The sequence below is a fragment of the Lepidochelys olivacea genome, assembly GCF_965140295.1.
Source record: "Lepidochelys olivacea isolate rLepOli2 genome assembly, chromosome: 17".
Classification (NCBI taxonomy): Eukaryota; Metazoa; Chordata; order Testudines; family Cheloniidae; genus Lepidochelys; species Lepidochelys olivacea.
In genome coordinates, this window is record NC_140427.1 from 12,912,284 (window position 1) to 12,935,216 (window position 22,933).

The 22,933-nt window shown below is 39.1% G+C and overlaps 1 protein-coding gene across 1 annotated transcript in view; it reads right to left on the minus strand.

Annotated features, from left to right (window-relative positions):
* Positions 1-22,933, minus strand: part of CRCP (CGRP receptor component) — a 41,204-nt gene that overhangs the window by 14,375 nt on the left and 3,896 nt on the right. Inside the window, exons 2-4 of the mRNA XM_084650667.1 lie at positions 21,435-21,471; positions 15,303-15,401; positions 12,354-12,448 (exon numbers count right to left, since the gene is read on the minus strand). Of these exons, the coding sequence (XP_084506793.1) occupies positions 12,354-12,448; positions 15,303-15,401; positions 21,435-21,471 (231 nt within the window). The remainder of the gene's footprint in view (positions 1-12,353; positions 12,449-15,302; positions 15,402-21,434; positions 21,472-22,933) is intronic.

Genomic DNA, 22,933 nt, shown 5'->3' on the forward strand with positions numbered 1-22,933 from the left:
GGTGAGTAAGTAAGATGTCAAGGTTTCCATTGTAAACATATAATTCTGAAAAATACACAGGTTTAACAATCTAATTTATAGCATCTAGCCAAAAAGAAGTCACTAAAAGTTGTACCCTGCACCGAACAGAATGGCACGAGGATATATTTTATGAAAACTAAACAAAATGGTGGATCAAAATATTACCAGAAAGCAGAAGCTGTTTTGGAAAGCGATTTTTGCTCCGCAAGTAAAAACTCTATTAATGGGGAGATTGGGTTTTGACAAACCATCTTTAGCATGTCGGTTTTCCAACTAACATTGATATCTGTAACATTTAGAATTATTTATTCCCCCAAACAATGCAGAGCAATAGTTCCATCTCCTTGAACCTGTCAGGAAATAAGGATGTTTTAAAAATACAGCTGTTTGAAGAAAATTCTGTGAAAAACAAAAATCCCTCATCAGTTCTTCCCAGAGGTACATAATTCATTATGGAAAAGAAAAACCTAGTATGGTTTTTCTCACTTTTTACCAAATAATTATTCACTAAGGAGAACATAATCATAATAGTTTTTGTTTGTTTTTTCCCCAATTATGCCTTGAATATTGGTCACATACCAAAGCTATGTCATCTCGAATATTAAAGATTTTATAAATTTCAGTCTTATTTATCTAGATTCTTCTAGAACAATTTTAAAAGACACAGATCTCCAGTTAACAGTACCGTGTTATTGGCAGAACAGGCAACAACAACAACAACTATAGACAAATGTACATCATAACTAGAACCATCTAATGTGATCAGTAAGCAGAAATACTCATCATTCCTTGAGACAAGGAATATAGGTTCCAAGAGTGTAAAGCAATGTCATCTCTCAAAGGGTGTTTTGACTTAAATGTCATCAATAGAAAACATAATAACCTGTAATGTAGTTTTTTAGAAGGCTTATCAGCAATGCAATATAATCTCAATGAGAAATGCTTCAACAAAAGATGAAATCATACAGACTGTTCTCAGTTTCCAAAATTTATGTGCAGAAAAATGAGGGGATAATTTACAAGAGGAAAAAGTAGCAAGTCATTAAAAACGTTTTATCTGGGCAATTTCATTGAGCTTTTGATCATAGTGCTTCCTTGCAGAAAAATGACTAAGTGCATCAAAAAAGCATTAGCAGCAGGCTACAAAAATCAAAAAGCAACATGAACAGTTTGCATGTCTTTTTTCATCCTAAGATGCCTGAACAGGTCCTACCAGGTTATAAACTGCAAATACTAATTTATACTGAAAAAAATTAGAAACCTCAGGCGTGAGTGTTAATGTCTTTCAAACACTGGATATTTAAGATTGCAAACAATGCATTTGAAAAAAATATACAGGGCTTCAACCGGAGACACAAAGGAAAATATCAAAAGTTACAGAGATAGCTATTTGATTACCGGTAATTAGTCATCTATTTACTGATTGACCTAAATACTGTTCTGACCATCAGAACTGTAGGTTATCTTCTGTTGGTGAAGCATTTCGGATGATACTGGTTGGGTTGATCATAAAACTAGGCTGCGTGTGTGTTGATATTAGTATGAATATTTGTTCCCATGGTTATTTTTCATTCAGCAACCTACAGCGAGAACATGTTCTCTGATAACTCTTTGTTTAGGAAATATCCAGAGGCAGGGATTTGTTTAACAAATAATCAGCATGCACAGAAGTGTAATAAATATAGCTGCATCTTATGGCATGGGAGGTCCACGTTAGCAGTTCCCTCTCCTGTTTGCACAGATGTACTCTAAGGGTATGTCTACACTACAGCAGCTTCTGTAGAAAAGCTACAGCCTGCAGCTGTGCTGCTGTAGTACAAACACTCCCTACATTGACAGAAGGGGGTTTTCCACTGACGTAGGTAATCCACCTCTCTGAGAGGAGGTAACTAGGTCTCTGTATACACCGGAAGTTAGGTTGACCTAACTATAGTGCTCGGGAGGCAAAATTTTTCACAGTGTGCATGACAAAGATAGGTGGACCTAAGAGTTAGGTGTAGACCAGCCTAAGTGTGAGCTGTGAGAACACCACAGGGGCTGTAAATATGAAAGCTCCTCTTTCCTCTGTATAAACAGCAAGCCCCTGACCTCCCTTTCCTCAAACTGAGTGGTACAAACAGAGGAGAACTCTCCTTTTCTCTTGCATGCTGCTGCAAGACTGGGGAACTATTAGCACTTCCTTCTCCACTTGTACATTGCTTCCAAGATTTAAATTTCCATCAAGGGATAAAAAGCAGGATTGGACTTTTAAAAAAGCAGTTCAAAGATCTAAAATTTTAACAGTGTGGCTTCTTTCTGTATCTATGATGTCACTCCTGCAGCATGCAAGGGAAGATAGAAAAAAATGCATGTATGCCGTGGCGGAACAAGAACCCACAGCCCCATGACACTAGCAATAGGTAGGCTACCCCCTATTCACTATATAAGCAGGGAGCGAACAGCCACTGTGTTGTTTTAGAGCAAAGAGCTCAGAAACTGATCTGCTCCCATCTAAGACAATGTCAAAAAACTCTCACAGATGTCATTCACATAGGATCATGCCCTACAAGTGTACGTAGGGTTCCTTGCTAGCATATATATATATATACACACACACACACACACACAGAGAACTTGATTATTATAAACTCGATCAAAAATAATCTTCACAAGAGGCCAGTGTTGCCAGTCTCAGTCTGAGCCCACAATTAATGCTGCCTTTGCACGAACATGAATACACAGCAAAGAATTTAGGGTCTGAGTTGAACTCATGATTAGTTATATCAGACAAGAACTTTGAGCCAGGAACTTTGGAACTCAGGTCAACCCATCTTTAACTTCCTATAGCATACCTAATTTAGGCAGCACATGCCCTAACTAAGATATCTAATTAACAGCACACTGTTGCAATGCCTCTGCAGATTTAAGTCCTATTGTGGATGCTACAATAACAACAAATACAAATAAGTAAGTATTATGGTGAAAATTAAAGTGGGAGCACCAACTTTGATCAATAGCAAACCAAATGAATTTTGCACATTTACACTTTTAACCAACTCCTTGTAATCAAACGTTAACTTTAATACAGATATTTTAAGTAGTGAGAATAAAACAGTTACTCACTTTCTCGTAACTATTGTTCTTCGAGATGTGTTGTTCATGTCCATTCCAAGCAGGTGTGTGCATGCCGCGTGCACGCCAGGCGGAAGATTTTCCCCCTAGCAGCATCTGTAGGATTGGCCTGGGTGCCCCCTGGAATGAGGACAAGGGCCCAGTTCACTGCCTTCAGCCCCACCAGGGTGCCTTGGCTATACGAAGTTGCAGGCTTCCTGTCGAGTAGACCTTCCGGCCAAACAGGTCCAGTTTCTTGGCATCCCTGTTTTTAGATGGGGTGGATCCTTGCCACAAGTTTTTAGATGTTTCGGTTATCCACTTGATAAATGGCAATGCAACCCTGGATGGGCCGGAGGGAGCCAGGATGTCTATGACAGGGTCTAAATCCTCTTCCACCTTCTCTGCCTGAATCCCCAGGCTTTGGGCGGCCTGCCTCAAAAGCTGTTAAAGAACCCAGTTGTCCTCCAAAGCTAGGGCCGTCGAAGTCCCTGCGACTGCTTCATCGGGTGAGGAAGAGGGCCAAGTTCATTGCCTTTGGCCCCCCCGGGGTCCCTTGGCACGCGGTACTCGGGCTGTGGAGCTGGTACCGATGAAGAACTCTGCGCCACAGCCGGTGCCGGGGCAGATGAATCCGGTGGGACTGAGACCATCGGCGTCAGTAGGGACGGAACTGAGGCTTCCTGGAGAGCCGGTGCCGGAGCTGGCTGAGGTATCAGTGGCGAAACCATGGGAGTCGGTGGGGCCACTCTGCCCGAGGGAAATGCCATCATCGGCAGTGCCGGTGCTGACTGTGGCACGAACGACGCCAAGGACACCAACACCGTTCTGGAGTGCGGACCAGGGTGTCCAGAAGGGCCATTGAGCAGGTGGTTGCCACTGTTGCTGCCATGGTGCCGGGTATGGTTGGTGACTGTGCTGGGACCTGGACCTTCTGCTCCGCAATCTGATAGATCGAGCTGAGTCCACCTCCGACTGAGAGGTCTCCAAATAAGAAGACCATAGAGGAGCAGTCCCCTGGGTGGCCAACGAACGATGACCCAATTCTGGGGAGCGGTGCACTTCCGACGGGCCATCATGGTTGGCTTACCCCTGGAGTGGAACAGGGGGCATACGGTCGCCGGAGATTTGTCTCTCCTTTGGGGGGGAGGAGAGAGGGGACGGCACCTTGAGGTGCATCAGGTCTGTTGCCGCCTTGAATGGTGGTTATATGTCCACCAGATGGTCCGGGGACCAGGGCAGGAGTCGACAAAACCCTGGGTGCACGCCGTGTGCACGCCAGCCAGAAGATTTTTCCCCTAGCACGCGGACACCTGCTTGGAATGGACATGAACAATCACTCGAAGAACCACCCTAGGTTGTCCTTTTCAAGTTCTCCACATTCTCATGGGAAAAAAAGTCTAATACAACTGTTGTACAGCAGGTCTGAGCTCTGGTAGTCTCCTCTTGCAACACAGGTGGAGATCTACACAAGTGGGCAGAGTAGCCTAACAGCACCAAGGTCCACCACTCAGAGCTAAAAATCAGAATTTCCTCCCGCTGCATGGAGGCAGATTTATACTTAAGGAACATGATTTTTCTAGCTGCTAGAAGAAAAATCATATTGTGGCATATGCTACCACTACTTTATATTTTATCACATGCTTCAAACTCATAGGGTTAAATCCAATCCTCCTACTTCAGCCAAGACTCCCCAGTAGGCCTCTGGCTGGAATGAAGATTACAGGAATTGCTCTATAGATAATATGCCCAATTACAATTGCACTGAAGCATGGGAAGTACAATGGATATTCTTCAGGAAGCTAGAAAATTATGCTGTTACTTAAGTGGTACCATTTTGTCTTCCAGGAAATGTTTTCATTCTGAAAACTCTGGAGGAGATAGCAGTGACAAAACACACAGCCCGCCCTTAAACATTTTAAGGGTTTTGCTTTGTTATAGTTTTTGTCAACGACAAGGGAAAAGTAAAATCAGGATGAAATACATTTTAAAGTGCTACTGATCTTCAGATCCAAATTTCTTTGAATTTGTCGGTTTAAAAACTAAAAGGATAATGTCTGGGTCCTAACCGTAATATACTTTCAAATCTTTAGGTCCACCTGATATCTAAAAATTGATTCTCCCAAAATAAAAGCTACATAGGTAATACAGGCAAGAAAAAGTGAGAGAACAGTCAGTTTTGATTTAAGCTCAATTACAAACCGTAAGATTGATACATGCTCTTTTAAGTGAAGTGGCATTAACAACCACATAGAAAAATATCAGATCCTTCTAAAGAGGACTAGGCCTGGAAAATTAATCTAGAGTGCCGCACAGTATCTTCCCCTTGTTGCCTAATTTTAGGGTATTAATATTATTGTTTATTTTAATAAAGGTTATAGGCTCGCCAATTGATCTGATCAGAACTTAGTAAGGTTCTTGTCCCAGAATCAGGCTACACAGAGTCTTGCAAGGACCCTCGGGACGTATGACAAGGACACTCATGCTGGGAACAAAATACAATAAAAGACTTTTATTGACATAAATGGAATAGTAATCAAATGGAAAAGTAATCAATCAGAATTAAAACGGAAATAATACGTTCTCTCAGAGGTATATGTGATATCATTTACGATAAAACTTCCTAGGTTAACATACTCACACCTTTCCTTGATAACCTGGTAGTAAGTGGCAAAGGACTAGCCTCGACAGTGGCATGCCAAAAGAGTCCAATGGTCCAGGTTCCTCAATTCTCGAGTGGAAGATGAAAAACTTAGAACAGGGGTGGGCCAACTACAGCCCGGGAGCCACATCTGGCCCTTCAGATGTTTTAATCCAGCCCTCGAACTCCCGCCGGGGAGTGGGGTCCAGGGCTTGCCCTGCTCTGGCGCTCCCACGTGCCTTAGCTCTGCACAGTTCCTGGAAGCAGCAGCATGTCCCCCCTCCGGCTCCTACGTGTAGGAGAAGCCAGGGAGCTCTGCTCCACACACTGCCCCCACCCCATTGGCTGGGAACTGCCTGGCCGCGCCTCTGAGTAGGAGTTGGAGGAGGGACATGCCACTGCTTCCGGGAGCTGCTTGAGGTAAGCGCTGCCCAGAGTCTGCACCCGTGACCCCGCTCCCACGCCCCAACTCTCTGCCCCAGCCCTGATCCCCCTCCCACCCTCCGAACCCCTCGTCCCAGCCCTGAGCCCCCCCTACACCCTAAACCCCTCATCCCCAGCCCCACCCCACAGCCCACACCCCCAGATGGAGCCCTCACCCCCTCCTGCACCCCAACCCCCAATTTCATGAGCATTCATGGCCAGCCATACAATTTCCATACCCAGATGTGGCCCTCAAGGCCAAAAAGTTTGTCCATTCCTGACTTAGGAGAAGCTAGAGAGCTAGAAAGCTATAGGAAGACCCAAGAAAAACTAAATTAAAACCTAACTAAACATGGTGATTTGCCCCTCTTCTAGCGCCTGACCACTATGTACCCACCTTCCATGTCCAAATTTAATTTCCTCACCCACATACTATGAGGTATGCTTACTCTATAGGCTGACATATTCATACGTATTAACAACAATTAACTCATTCTCACATCCAGTTATTTCTGGCCTGAACCGGTGGTTGTTATTTCCATGTTCTTTGTGGTGTACCCATTAAGTGCATAGAAGGCAATCGGTAGGCCACTTATCTATGTCAAAGGTTACAAACATATGTATGCTAACCTGCTTTAGCTCATACTGGATGTGGCCTGTAGGTTCCTTGAGTTACTGCCAAAATACTCAAATACAAAGCTATAAATCTATTATCAACAAACCCATAAGAAAGGAAATAACAAAGCAAGCAAGCAGGCTAGACCTCATATTTCCAAATACAACACTTCTGGATTTGCTAACGAACTAATGAATTAATTAAAGCATAAGACCTCAACAAGGTAGTTATATAATTTACTGTGATGTTAGCTTATAGCTTTTTTTACTTTTAAATTCTCTGTTCCAAGCCTTGAATTTCATCCAATGCTGCTGAGGCCCAAGTATGGCTACATCTCATGTCAGACTGTATCAGTGAGTTAGGTATTTGCATGGCTTTGAAAAACTGTCCGTTGGCAAGCCAATTGGCTGAAAGCACTAAAAACTGGAGGTTTTAAATTGTTTTAGTATATTTTACTACTTTGTTCTCTCTTTAAGAGAGGACTGAAAAATAAACTTACAGGGGTCACTAAACGCCCAACAAGTGTGTTTTGGAAAATGCATCAACATCACTGAGCACAGCAGCAATAATGAGAAACTTAGATCAGATCAGACCACCAGTCCCGCAAGGCCACTATGAGGAATCAGAAAAGGCTTGTGGCAGTTATTTTACTGGGATCACACCATACGCCAGCATTAAAATGCTTTGAACTATAAAACTATTACAAGAAATTAGGACACAATGACTGGCCATAAGGGCAATGCGCTTCCATGGCTACTCATCTTGTTGGTTTGCAGAGGGAAGGCAGAATAAAAATAATTTACTTGATAGAGGCCTATTTCTTCATGCAGCGCTACCTCAAGCAGTAGGTTAGGTGGTTCTCCATAGACAGTCACTGAGCTAACAAACCTATCTAAAATTCTGCTATATAACAGCTCCCCCTAGTGTTCAATGGGCGCAACAACAAATGGAAAAAGTTTCTCATTCTCACATAGTTCTATTGAATTGCATACCTTAGTTCTTCCTGTGCCATTGACGCATCAGACGGTACAGTTCCTCCATTGACTAAGTCATTTGCCAGTTATGTTACTTCTTCCCTGGTGATACCAGCACATCCAAGATTCTCCTGTCACTGTCTTCTGTCAGATCTTCCTTATCCTTTCTCACCTTCTCTTCCCTCCCTCTAATACCCAGCTGAATGTTTGCTTAGTGCATCTCCCAACTTCCATACGATGTACCTCTCCCAACCATCTGAGCCTTCTTTCTTTGATGATATTTTCTAACATGTCCTGCTCTGTCATCTCCCTTCCTCTCACGTTTGTTATTTTATTTTTCTATAAAATGTATTCTCTCTTCCGCAGCCATCTGTGATGAGAAGCCTCCAATCTCTGTCATTGGCCAAGTCTCTGCTCCATACGGTAGCATGCTCAGTACAATCACATGGTATCATCTTCTCTTTAGTTTGATGGGGAGACCTCTGTTTGACCAGATGTTGTTCATCCTTTCAAAACATGATGTTTGCTTTTCCTCATCTTGTATGAATATCTTTATCACAGACACCTTCAAACATCACCACGCTGCCCAGATAGCAGAACTCTTTTGACCTGTTTAATTTCTTTTCAATCCACATACACTTTTGCATCTGTTATCCAGTTTCTTACCTTCATAATCTTGATTTTCTCAGCATTTATTTTCAATCCCATTTTTGTTGCTTCCTATTCTACCTCTGAAGTAAGATCATTCTTGTTCCACATCATACTTAGTAAAGCAATATCATTGGCAAAGTCAAGATCACATAACTCATCTCCACTAACCCATTTTACACCATCCACAATGCCTTGTGTTGTCTGTTTAGTCACTCAATTTATTGCTAATGCAAAGAGGATTGGTGATAACTCACACCCTTATCTAACTCTAGTCACAACATCAAACTACTCACCCAGGGCCTTATCCGATCTTACTGCACATCTACTTCCATCATACAAACTCCTCATTATGTTGATCAGCTTGTCTGATATCCCACAGCTTCTAGCAATATTCCACAGAGTCTCTCTGTGACACTATCAAATGCTTTTTAAAGTCAATACAGTTGATTAAGATCCATTTTTACCAAATAGTAGCTTTTTCGATGATCTGCAGAAGAGTGAATACCTGTTCACAACATAATCTACCTGGACAGTACCCAGCCTGTTCTTCTCGTAATATTTCATCCACTGAGGTCTTCATTCTATTCATCATGACAGTAGTCGATACTTTCCCAGGGATTGATAGTAATACAATACCTCTTCAGTTCACACATTAAGTAAAGATCACCCTTTTTTGGCAATGGTACAAAATACAGGTGAAAGAACTAGTGCCACAAGATTGCCACGGACACCTTTTTATTGTCCTCATGTTAAACAGATATATTAAAGGCCCAAAACACGAACTATTGACTAAACCTGTGAACTAGTAACAGAGGCTGCGACATATAAGATTTTTAAAATAAGTCTTCAAGATAAAAATCTGTCAATCATTCACTCTTCAATCCTCTTCCTGGATTAGGATCAGATGGGAGAGTAAAGAATAGCTCAATTTTACCAAAACAGGAACCAGTGCAGTTGACTGGGGATGTACAATCAGAAGTATCTTGTAAGGAGAGTGAAAAAATAGCACTGAGGAGAGTGAAAAAACAGCAAATGCGGTTAAGGAATCTTAGTTGCTCACTGGTTATTAACACTATGGTTACATGGTTAAAGAGGCAAATGCTATCCTAGTAAAATAATACTGTGGATTTCTTTTTAAATAGAGTAATATATTTAACAAAGTTATTTCTCCTTAATTTATAGAATCGTGGAAGTTAAGAGATAAGATTAATCACATTGAATCCGTTCTCTTACAAGTGCAACATCACCATATGCTTTCTATGTTTTGGCGAAAGTTGGAGAAGTGGCTGCCAGATGTGATCTGGTAAATCTGGCCTGGACAAAATGAACAGAAAAGATCAGAGGGGAAACAAGTCCCAAGATCATGCAAAAACAGAACTTGAATGACTTTTTTTTGTAGGAGTAGCAGTGTAAACCCTGAAGTCCTATTCACATTCCAACTCAGACAATTATTCTGGGTGGGATTCTCAACAATGCCTAAGTGATTTAGCAGCAAAAATCCCATTGACTTTTAATGAGACTTGTGCTCATGCTGGTGCTTTTGAAAATCCCAGCTATCCTGCCTTACTAAAGTTCCCCAGCATTTTCCTTTTGGTACAGCATTCTTTCTTCCTATCATAGATTATTATATTATTTGTATTATCAAAGTGCTTAGGAGTCTCAGCCCCGGACCAGGGCCCCATTTTGCTACCCGCTGTACAAATACAGAACAGATGGACAGCTCCTCCAAACTTTACAATCTAAGTACAGGACAAGAGACAACAACAGATGGATACGGACAGATGGGGGAGCACAAGGAAACAATGAAACAATATTGGTAAGCATGACAGGCAGTGGTCTCAGCTCACCAGTACCCTGACCACTGTCAAGTTTTTTGTAGGCATCACAACAGAGGAGCGTTTTGAGACAGGATTTGAAGGAGGATAATGAAGTAGCTTTGCTGATGTTCATCCAGAGCTTCTCCAAGTGTGAGGGGCAGCATCGGAGAAATCACTTGTTTGAAAATTTAACGAGTGGGTTATGGAAGCTGGCATCATGGGTTGATTGGAGGCAGAAGTCAATTTTTTGATAGCAAATGAAAGATGATAGGCAGGGTGGAGCTAGGCCAAGAAGGGCCATGATTGTCATTCAACACATGTTAAACAGTCATAGTCCACCTGAGAAATACTGTATTTCAGCACAGGGAGAAATGTACACTATATAATTCAGTGTCACTTGCTGCCTACACAAGAAAATGACTGCCATGGGGATTTCAGGAAAAACTCTCTCACTTTCAGTGTCAGCTCTTTATAGTAAAGACTTTTCTCATACACACTAATACTTCAGTGTCAGACCTGGAAGGGATTAGGAGACCTTGTCTGAATGCCTGAAGGTGAAATTGTCCTCCTAGATTATGTAATTTGCTCAGAAATCCCTAGAGTGCTTTCAATTTTGTTGCATGAATGTGGTTTACAGGATCTATGTAAAGTACTCCATTGTAAGATAGTATGCCAGCATTGTATCTGGGCAATTAATGTTGACTACCATTGAAATGAATAAAAGCAGAAATGTTTAAGTTAGGTGGGTTCTCAGTACTAGTACCTCAATGTCAACACTGAGAGTGATGCTAAATGATCAGCAAAATGTCACTAACACTCTGGGCACAAGACACATGGGTTGAATGAATTTTCTTTCTGCCCAAGTTACTGCTGTTTCCAGAGAAGTAAGCATTTCCCTTGTAGTACTGTATACGACAGATAATCTTAACTTGTGTCTTTTTGGGACAGAACCAAGTTAGTCTTCTCCCCAGAGCAAGATTTCTTTACGGAATCTCCAGAGGAGAAAAAAGTAGTCAGAGAATCCACGGGGAGTACACTGTTCACTTGTGGAGTTAAGCGAGTGGTTTAGAAACAACTGAGCCTTTGTGAAAAGCTGTGTTTGAAAAAGGAAGGATGGAAAAAGAGAACAGATTAAAGCTATGCAGAGGGAGAAAATTGACTCACTCCTCCCAGTTCTCATGAGCTTAAAAATGTATGACAGGCTTAAAAATGTATGACAGGCTTCACTCACAGTTTGATGAGGTGTGCAGGAGACCTAGGCATTTCAGGCACTAGGAACACCCATTCACACTAATGCCTAAGAGAAAAAATGTTTTTAAAGCTTGTTGGAAGTATGAGGGAAGCCAGTCAAACTTCCACTCTGAATTCCCCAGAAGAGACTAAGGCTGTTGTCTGGGTGTTGATTCAAGTGAACAAAAACACATTTCCTGAAAATCACAGCAGACACACCTTTAGTGTCCAAGGAAAACAGAGGGGGAAAAGAAGTATTTTAATTTGCTGAACATTAATTAATTAGAGGGTACAATTCTGGGAAGCTGCTGAGCATCTACAACTCACAGACTCAGGTAAGAATTAGTTTCTTCAACAGATTACACATTTCCCATACATCTCTTTGGGGACCTTATTTTCAGTCACACTATTATGCCTATTCTTTGCCGGGGAGACATCAGGTTTTTTTAGGAATGGATTTATTTTTCTGAGGATAGAAATGAGCAAGGTGACTCAACACACTGAGGTTTCTCTTAGTGTCCCTTTTTATTTTGCTGAAAATCCATCCACCTCACACAGTTTCTACCTCAGCAAACATATTTTTTAAAACTTCTTTGCATTTTGACTATGAGAACTCATGCTGAACACTATAAGGTAAATACAGGCAAACAGTTTGAGAAAATTTTGGCAAACAGCATCAAATTAAACCAAATGTGCATGTGTGTAGGTGTTCATCTGAAAAAAAAGGATGGTTAGACAGAGAATTTTAGTTTTGTCCTTCATTTTTCCGTGAACTGAGTTAGACAAGTTAAGCAAAAGCAGACAAATTATTAAATTATTTTTATGAAGAACTGGTTTTGCATATTCTCATGCACTCATATACACATACTCAAAAGGAGATCTTTACTTACTTGGTTAGTTTATGGCCTTTCATTGCTATGAGGAAATCTCTCACAATCTCAGGACTTTGGAATCTGCATGGTGTTTTGGATATGTATTTCAATGTCTGCACAAAGTTGGAAAAAAACAAGTTACTCCACATTTATTTTTGCTTTATGAGTCATATGAGATCTCTATGAAACAAGTTATTTTGTGAAAAATCTCCACACTCCTTTTGAGAGAAGTCTGAATGGGGAACTTAGTTCTTTAACCTCGTTCAGAAGGTGGAATGTGCTGTCATAACTGGCACAGTCATCTGGATTTCCCTTGATTCACGAAGACCATATTCATTTCTGCTCTGAAAGTATAAGCAACAGGCAGTACCTAAAAAAGTAATTATGTGATGGAAATTATGCCAGCACTTATCTAGGAAACCCTGCTGAAGTTGGTCCATACAGAGAGACACGGTCTAATGCTGAAAGACAGGAACTCCTATGTTCTAACCCAACTCTGAGGGTTCCCTCTGTAGTGTTGAACAATCACTTAACCTCCCTGTAACTTCACTTGCCCGTCTGTAAAATCGGGATAATAGCTACCCAGATTTGGAAAGTGCACTGAAGTGTATGGATGAAAGGTCCTTTTTTAGTGCTAAGCATTTAAACACATGCAATTCAAAGGGTATTCACCTGTAACACATTTTCTTTATTAATTTGAATGAACTAATCTTAACTGGAAGATCAAATTGGGACCAAGATATTTTTAACAACATCAGAGATTTAGAATGTTTTGTATATGTATAATTCTAACAATACAGAGGATTTCAAAACCTTGTTTAAAAAGGGATCCAGTTGCTGTTAAAACTGAACTGAAGAACCACCTTATGGTATTCATCCTTGGGACCATGTAAAGTTATTTTCTGCCAAGTGTTCATGAATTCATTGCCAGTGGTACTCTCGTTCCCAGGCCATAAATAGCTAATTTGAGCTCCACAACTGAAACAAAGCCTTCCAGCATAAGGATGTTTTCATCTTTTACAGCTGAAAGCATGCTGTAATCAGCATATTTGGCAGTGCTTTCTCAAAGAGCTCAGAAGTTATTTATGCAGAGCATAATTAAAAAAAACTTTGCAAGGACATTGTAGTAATTTATTCAGATATTCTCAGTGAGACAATTCACTTCCCTGCTCTGTTATCTTTTACACTAAAATAATCTTGAAAGGATATGTTATGTTTTGTTTCTCTGTTTAAATGAATGAGAATCCAAGATGACATTATAATACATCTTTCAACTTATCTGAGCCTGTCATCCTAACTAAATGGAAGGCTTAGTGAAGAATCCCTGCTTTAGTTTTAAATAACTATATGCAGACTGCACTTTACAGCTCCCTTTTTAATTTGACAATAACTTATGAGCTTTTGTGGACGTTGCTTGAAAAACACCCACTATAAGGAATTGGGATCATAACAGGATTCTAGAGAATTCTTGCATTTTTCTGAAATAAAAAATGTACTAAACATTACTATTATTTACCAATTTCCCCATTAAAATACCATTTTCTATTAGAGGAACACAGCGCTATTTCACTTCTGTAGTGATTTCTTTTCAAAACTCTGCTGCTTCTTCCATTAAAAAAAATTAAGAAGTACAAAAATGTCATATTATGGTCACATCAAAATTCAGCTCCTGTTTATTAAGCTAGATCCAGCGACTACAATACCAGGGGGTACATGCGTGCACAAAACTTATGAGTGTTTATGTGTGGTGGTCAGAAATAATTCTATTAAGTCAACTACTTAAAGCAAGTACACCTAGAATTAGTCTCTCTCTACTGGCACAGAATAAATGTCTAGATGGGAAAATGCATGGGAAAGCATTGCATACACAGGCAACAATATGATTAAAGAGTTAAACTGTAAATTATGTTTAGATGTAAATATATTCACAGAATGATCTTTTCCCCCATATATTTGCAACACGTGAGAATGAGATAGTAAATTTCAATGTAAAATTAAACTAGATTTTTGTAAACTTCTGTTTTATCAAATCTAAGGCTTATAAATTGCAATTTTGTCCTTTCAGACAAAAAACAAACAAAAAAGAAATCCTGGACGAAATCTTGCTCGCATGAATAGTTCCCCAGCAGTCAATGGGACTATTCATACAGGCCAGGAAAGCTGGAACTGGCCCAGTATTAACCATGGTGATATTAAAGACAGTTCTCTTCCACGGCCACCAGAGGTCAGACGACAATTTTTAAAATTAATTACATTTGATAAAGCTGCTAATTTAAGATACTCAAAACCATCTCATCCACATTAACCATCAGTAAATAATAGTTTTAAAGATTTTTCCAACAACACATCGAACATTTAACACTGAATTTGCCAGTGACTGAATGTATATGTATAATTTAGTTACACTGTGTAATCCCAGGTAGTAGTTTCTTTTTTAGTTGGAGAATTTAATTTACTTGTTTTTAACAGAGAAATCGATAGACCATGTGTGTTCTAAACCTCAGGTCTGAAATGCCTAGACTCCCTGGAAGTACAGATTCAAATACCGGCAGCATGTGCTGGCAGGCTTAAAAAAATATATTGAATGTAGTTTGCTGTGTTGAGGTCTTTTGAATGACACCTCAAAACCAGAGCCACAGCCTGTCTGCTCTCTAACGTTAAAAATCCTTTGGCAATTTTCATAAGAGCAGGACTTTGTCCTTGACCAAAATTGCTCCTTTCCTCCATAATGGTGTGCACCAGCTAGCCAGCACTTTCCACCTAGGTGGTTGTATTTCAGTTGTGCTGTTCTTTTGGGGAGGAAAGTTATATTACAAAAGTAAAATCTGTGTTTACTGAAACAACGTTTATCAGTAGGAAAATTCAAAGACTTAATTTTGCATGTGTGATTGTAAATGATGAACAGTGTGATACAGTCCAGCCTCTGACTTGTGCTAACGTGCTAAGGGAATGTATAACTCTACTCACTTCGTACATGATAGTGTTCAGATTCTGCTGGCCAGAGCTCTGTTTGTGTTTTCCACTATCTTTGCGCTGCTGCTTAAGATCGGTAAGTAACTGGAACACCTGGGAAAAAAAAAAAGTATTTTATTACTAAAATACTTTAAAAGATTTTTTGAACAAGTTTAGCATTTTTTCTACTGCTGTTTTTTAAACATTTGTTATTAAAATATTACCAATCAAATACAAAAGATTGCCCTGACTGGGAGACTGACTGGGTGATTAAAATGGTATTTTTATTTTGGTAACGGAAATGGTATTTCTATTTTGGTAACGGAAAAATTATTTGTATACAAGAAATGATGAGACAGCAGATCATTCTAAATTATGGTTATTGGTCTTGAATTATGTTGAACAAAAAGATGTAGAAAGTGTTGGACCAAAGCCTGTAGATATTTGAATGGACTATCAGCACTTGTTGAAGCCTTACCCAAAAGCCCCAATGGAAAAAGTGGTTACCAGAATGAATCAGCCACTTACTTTATTCTGTGCAACTGCTGCCTATGTCCCACACCCTGCAGTTCTTAATTGAAACTCCCACTGAAATCAATGTGAGTGTTGCTGGAATAAGGGCTGTAAGATATGGCCCTATCTTATAGTGTGTAATGTATGTATACATTAACCTACAATATTAAAAGAAAAATATTCAAAATATTCTGTTTTACAGAAACTCAAGTGTGCTGCGGGTGCAAGAAGAATGCGTGCCCTACAATTGTGTTTCTGTAACAAGCCTACAAAATTAGGCCCTGATGCTGCAAACACGACTACGTGTAGCGGTGCTACTATAAATTCACTTCAGTGGGGCTGCTTGCAGTAAGCACTATGCTTAACAGTAAGCATTTCTGGGATCAGCTTAGCAGTGTGCTCGGATGCCACAGTGATAAGTATGGTATAAAAACCTCAATAGATTTAATTAGTACACAAGTTCCTTAGAAAAAATAAATACAAGCAGCAAATTGTTGAAAAAGGGGTAATAAAGATGTCTCCACGTTTTTGAATACTCAAAACTGTAGGAATGAAATTAACTATTCAATGTTTTATGTAATAAGAATTTTTCAAAATAAATTATGTTTCAGTTTCTAAAATACAGTATTGACAAACCTACTACACTGTTGCTACATCTTCTTGCATGACAGCCAGAACTATAGTAAAATGTAAAGACAACTTCTGTTATTTTTTTCGGCTCCAATGCAGCAAAGCGCTTAGGCTTCAGTGGTTCACGCGCTTAAGTGCTCCCAGCCAGGCTGTGGGAGGCATTCAGGACAGAAAGGTTTTAAATCATCTATTTAAAATTCCTTTTATACACTGTGAAAGTCCACTGATGGTTCTGTGTTCACAGAGACCCCCCAGAATGCATCCTTATGGGTCATTGCTGATACCAAAAGTCTCCATGCACCGACTCTTCTGGTGCATGTGTTGTCCTGGAATAATGCATTCTGGTGCGTCACTAATGAGCTCAGAAGAGGGAGTAAACTTTAAAAAGAATTCTCTAAACATTTAGTTAAAACAGTATTTCTCTATCTAAGCATTTATACTGTACTCACTATATTTGAGCCCAGAGTAGCAGATGGTACTATTTTTAAGGTTGTAATAAACCAAAAATAAATACTGCTTATATGCCCCATTTCTGAATTGCCTGTTGTAATTTTTAAACTTACTTTAACAGCAATGACAGGTTTCAGAGTAGCAGCCGTGTTAGTCTGTATTCGCAAAAAGAAAAGGAGTACTTGTGGCACCTTAGAGACTTACAAATTTATTTGAGCATAACAGCAATGCTACTTGCTGCCTTAAATACTGGATCCATAACCACAGAACCATATTAAACTACAACTGCATTGCTTGGGAACAACTTAGCTATTTGTGCAATTACTGTGAATGCCTTCACCTCATGCCTCACAATATGTCCAAAGCTGATAACAAAATCTAAGTAATGGACACCCTTCTATTTCTGCTTCCTTAATTTTTAACAAGCCCCACTCATGTTCCACTTATAAATCCCATGGCCTTGTAAAAATTACTGGTTCATAAAACTACAGTGAAATCTGATGAGCAATGTTACCAGTTTACTAATGCTAACTCTGCCATTACAGCAAATGTTGCTATAACAGATCTTCAAACAAAATGCAGTCTTTATATACTAAATAGAGTATAAATAAATATAACCAAACTGGGACTTGAAAGAGGACATTGATTCCACAAACCTACATACAAATAAGTATCAGGTTAAATGAGGGCAAGTGAATTATAGCTGTATTTACACTTTACTTATTCTAACCAATGCACTACTCTGTTGTAATATTTTCTCTTCTAAAAGGAGATAGGGAAGAAAGCATATTGTGCAAGAGTCCCCCTGCCTTCATCTTCGTCAGCACAGTTCCGTCAACACTAGTTGGCATTTTTCTAACTGTGGTCAGGAGAAACATGACTAGCCCTAATCCTAGGTGAGATATCATTTCCTATAATTTTTCACATCTATAGCACCTGCCACCTGAGGATCTCAACGCACTGTGTACACATTAACTGTAGACCATACCAATACACTACTGAGACGGGAAAGTATTGTCTGCAGATTATGAAAATGAGGCACAAACAGGTGAAGCAACTAGCCCAAGGAAATCTTTTAAAGAATCAGGGATAGAACCCAGATCTCTTAACTCTTAGACCTGTGCTTTATTCAAACATTTTTAGAGCAAAATATTAGCTTGGCACTGATTGAGTTAGACACCCTCGCCAAACTGCAATACAGAGAAAAGAAGGCACAAATAGCAGCCGATGGGAAATAGGATACTAGTTTTAGAGGAATCTGTAAACTGAGAGTGCTGAAAAAATGTGCTTAAAATGCCTACAGCTGCAGACACTGCAAATCCCTTCCTGAAAAGAATTAAAAAGCTATATGTGCTGAGACAACTATGCTGAGAAAGGGAAATGGTGAATGAGCAGTCTGATCAGTAATTCCATTTTCCACTTCCTTTCACTTTCTCACTCAGCACATATGGGTATATATGGCAATAGTGGGGAGGTACTGACGCTAAGATGATGATGGTGCAGACTTAGGGACAGAAAGTGGATTTAATAAACGTAGATATTTAGTGCTTATAATTAAGGGTCCGATCATGCAAAGTGATCAGCACCTCACTGCACTGGGCCCTTGTTCTGGGGTGCCAGAAGATTTACACAATGCAAGAATTCTTCTTGTACATGAAAGACAGGATCCATACCCAATTTTACCATAACATCCTTGCATGTTGAAAAGGAATACAGAGAAGTATTAGAAAGGTCTGATTCTGCAAGCAATAATCTTTTCAATACTTCTTGCTTTCCATTCTGAAATGGTAGATTTTTTAAATAGACATTTAATACCACACTTACATCCTCTGACATAAAACCATAGGCTATTTTCTATTTCTTAGACAGTAAGATTCCTTCCAAATATTTAATTAAAGATCTTCTAATGACTGCCAGGTGGCATACTCTGGCCTCGTCAAACACTTCAAGACTTAGCTCAAAGTCAGGATGAAATGGATATGTAACCCCAAAACTTCAGCAAGGAAATAATCTGAAGGAAGATGTATGGTTTTTAAAGCCTTAAAAAAAAAAAGCACTGAAATCCTCAAGTTACCTGGTTGAATTTACACCTCATACTAATGTCACATTTCCATCTTACCGTCACCAAAAAGGCATTTTCACTCTGAAGACTGTAAAAGAGGTGACTCAGTAAGGCCTTCTCTTCACTAGGAAAAAACGTGTTTTCTTAGCTAACATGGTAAAAACTTTATGAAGACAAGGCAGTTGTAGTTCTAATATGTGTTAGCAGGTCAAGGTAAACCCTAGGCTCCCCTCTAGAGTTTACCTGGACCCACTAACACATTTCCAAACAACAAACTATTGGCCATTACTAAGATTTTACCACCTTAAGAAAACACATTTTTTCTGTAGTGTGGACTTACTCCAAGATCTTTTAAAACCAAGCTGTGAGAGACTTACAAAGCGCTTTTTTTCTTAAAGCACTTATTTTAATTTCAGTAGGTATTTGAGAGTTCTGAGCTGCAGGATCATTCAAGTTAAGCATGAAATAGTGACCCTGCTATCAGCAGCCATTTCAGAAAACATCTGGATTTTTTTTTTTTTTTGCAAAGATTTCCTCCAGTTCTAATTCTGTTTTTCTCTGCAACATGAAAATGGATTCAGCAGTTGATCACAGAAATGTAGGGCTGGAAGGACCTTGAAAGGTCATCTAGTCCAGCCCCATGCTGAGGCAGGAACAAGTATACCTAAGACCATTCCTGACAGGTATTTGTCTAACCTGTTTTTAAGAACCTTCAATGACAGGGGTTCAAAACGACCCTTGGAAGCCTGTTTCACCACTTAACTATCCTTGTAGTTGAAAGGTTGTTCCCAATATCAAACCTAAATGGCTCTTGCTTCAGACTAAACCCAGTATTACTTGTCCTATTTTCAGTGGACATTAAGAACAATTGATCATCCTCCTCCTTATAGCAACTATATTGAAGACTCTTAGTAGGTTTCCCCTCAGCCTTCTCTTTTCAAGATGAAATATGCCTACTTTCTTTTTAAACCTTTTGTCGTTTTTGTTCTTCTCCTCTTCTCTCCAATTTGTCCACATCTTTCCTAAACTGTGCAGCCAGAACAGGACACAATATTTTAGATGAGGCCTCACCAGGGCTGAGTACTGTGAGACAATTATCTCCCATGTTTCACATACAGGACACGACAGAATAATATTAGCTTTTCCCACCATAAACCCCAGATCATTTTTAACAACTGCCTAGACAGTTATTCCATTTTGTTGTTGTGCATTTGATTTTTCCCTCCCATGTGTAGTACTGTCTTTCTTGAATTTCATCTTGCTGAATTCAGACCAATTCTCCAATTTGTCAAGATCCTTTTGAATTTCAATCCTGTCCTAAGTGCTTGCAATCCCTCCCATCTGTAAATTTTATAAGCATACTCCCATTCCATTATTCAAGTCATTAATGAAAATATTGACTAGAACTGGACCCAGGACTGACCTCATGCAACCCCACTACATATATCCTCCCAGACTGACAGTAAACCATTATTAAATACTCTTTGAGTATGGTCTTTCAACCAATTATGCACCAACCATATAGTAATTTCATCTAGACCACATTTCCCTAGTTTGCTTACAAGAATGTCATGTGGAACTGTGTCAAAAGCATTACTAAAATCAAGATATATCATATCTACAGCTCCCTCCCATCTACTAGGTCACTAACTCAGTCAAAGAAGGAAAACAAATCATGCCAGACCAACCTATTCTTGAAAATCCATGTTGGCTACTATTTATTACCTTATTATCCTCTAGGTGCTTACAAATTGATTGTTTAAAAATTTGTTCCAGTATCTTTCCACATATTGATATTATGGTGATTGCTTTATAATTGCCTGGGTCCTCTTTGTTCCTCGTTCTAAAGATAGGTACTGTGTTTATTCTTCTCCAGAACATCTGTGACCTCACCTGTCCGCCAGAATTCCCAAAGATAATTGTTAACAGTTCTGAGTTTGTTTCAGCTAGCTCCTTAAGTACCCTAGGGTAAATTTCATCAGGCCCTGCTGACTTGAATACATCTAACTTATCTAAACATTCTTTAACCTGTTCTTTCACAGTTCAGGCTTGTGTACCTTTCCCCTTGCTGTTAATATTAATTGTGTGAAGTATCTGGTCACTATTAACCTCAATAGCAAAGAATGAAGTATAATAGGCATTAAACACCTCAGCTTTCTTGATGTCATGCATTCTTAACTCTCCTTCCCCACCAAGTAGTGGATCCACACTTTCCTTCATCTTCAGATTTGGGATCAAACCTTGCTGTCATTCACCATGCAAACAGTACAAACAACAGCATTTCTAGGTCCCCTTTAAAGCCAGGAATACCATTCTACCAAACTTATAAAAACAAAAAATTCAACACTTGAAAAATCAAGTCATACACAAATCTCCCTGATATCCTGTTTAAAACTCCCTGGAGACACTATTTGTATTTGGACCGGGACATGCTCTCACTGACATCAAAAGGATAAGTTGTCAGTTTAAAATCATGGTACAAATAAACTTACCTCAAAGTTACTCAGCAAGGCAGCATTTGCGTCTTTCCTGAAAAAGAGAAAATTATGCGTGTCTCAAACAAAACTGTCAGAAATCTATTCTCTATTCTTTGCTGATGTGTTTACACTAAAAAAGGGGACACTTTGTTAATTGCAGAGATTTTTTTTTTTTTTTTTATAAAATCTTCAGGATCAAAATTCTGTTAAATCCTCTATCATTTCTGGCTATTGCTGCCTTTAGGAGTTACTTATTTTTGCACACTTCAAATGCAGCCATTACACAAACTAACTGTGTAAGAATATTTGGCTACAACTCAGCACACAAAGCATCATGAAGTGTTTAACTTGCACACCCCCACTGAATGGCTTATCATCCTAATTAAGAATCTGCCCCATTACTCCCGGATTAGACAAAACTCCCTGAAGTTTTGTCTGAGTGAAGAGTGATAAGCAGAACCATGACAGAAGACCATTATAAAAAAGAAAAATATATACAATACAGAATACAAATGAAAGAATAAAATAATATTCATTGCACTTCACCTTTATTTTGTTCTTTTAATGTTTATTTGACAAGTTCTATACTAGCAGACTGAAGTTTAGAGCTTCCCATTACTTAACACCAACCAAATGCTTCCCTATTAAGTGAAATATATAATAATTCTGTCCCAATTAACCAAGAATCATTGACATTCACTATGCTAAACAGGTTTGCTCTGAGTTAAGCATGCCCTAACTAAGTAGAGAATACTGTAATTTATTTTTTTAAATAAATGTTATGTAGAAAAACTAGTCAAGAGCACCATACTTCATCAGAACAATATGTTCTGCTGAGCAGACAGTAGTAACAACAACAGAAAGTTAACATACAAAACAAACAAACAAACAACAACAAAAAAGGCTTTTCTCGGACGTCTGTGTTGCACCATATAAAAAAGGTAGAATGTATTGTCAAGCAGTCAACTGTTTGAATAGAACTGTCACATTCATCAAATTCAAACAAGCTAAATGCCTTCCACAAACTTCCACAGGTTCTACTATTGTTTTTAAATGAAAGGGACCTCCTAAACTGACTCAAGAGAAACTTCAGTAAGTAAGCTCACACACATCAGTTTTCATTCATGTTTTACGAACCATATCACTTTTGTTTATTTGGTAAATGCAGTTCTTTAGAATCTTTGCATTCAGTCAGTCTCCACAGAAATCCCTGTGGATGAGGACATTCTTTATTGTAAATAATAATAATAATGCCATGGAAGAATCACATATAAAGTCATCCAATTAAAAAAGTGAGATGATTATGTGCAGTAAACACAAGGTTTACAGGATATGAGTCTGTGGAGAATAAGTTTTTTAAACTACATTTAAGTCAAAGGATTGGTTTGTTTTAAAAACTGTATATCTCTACAGTTCAGGGGCTTTCACTTTTTTCGTGTGCCAAACCTAAACCCATACAGACCTTGGATCATCTCAACATTTTATATTTTGCCAGGCTAGTAGGATTTTAAATT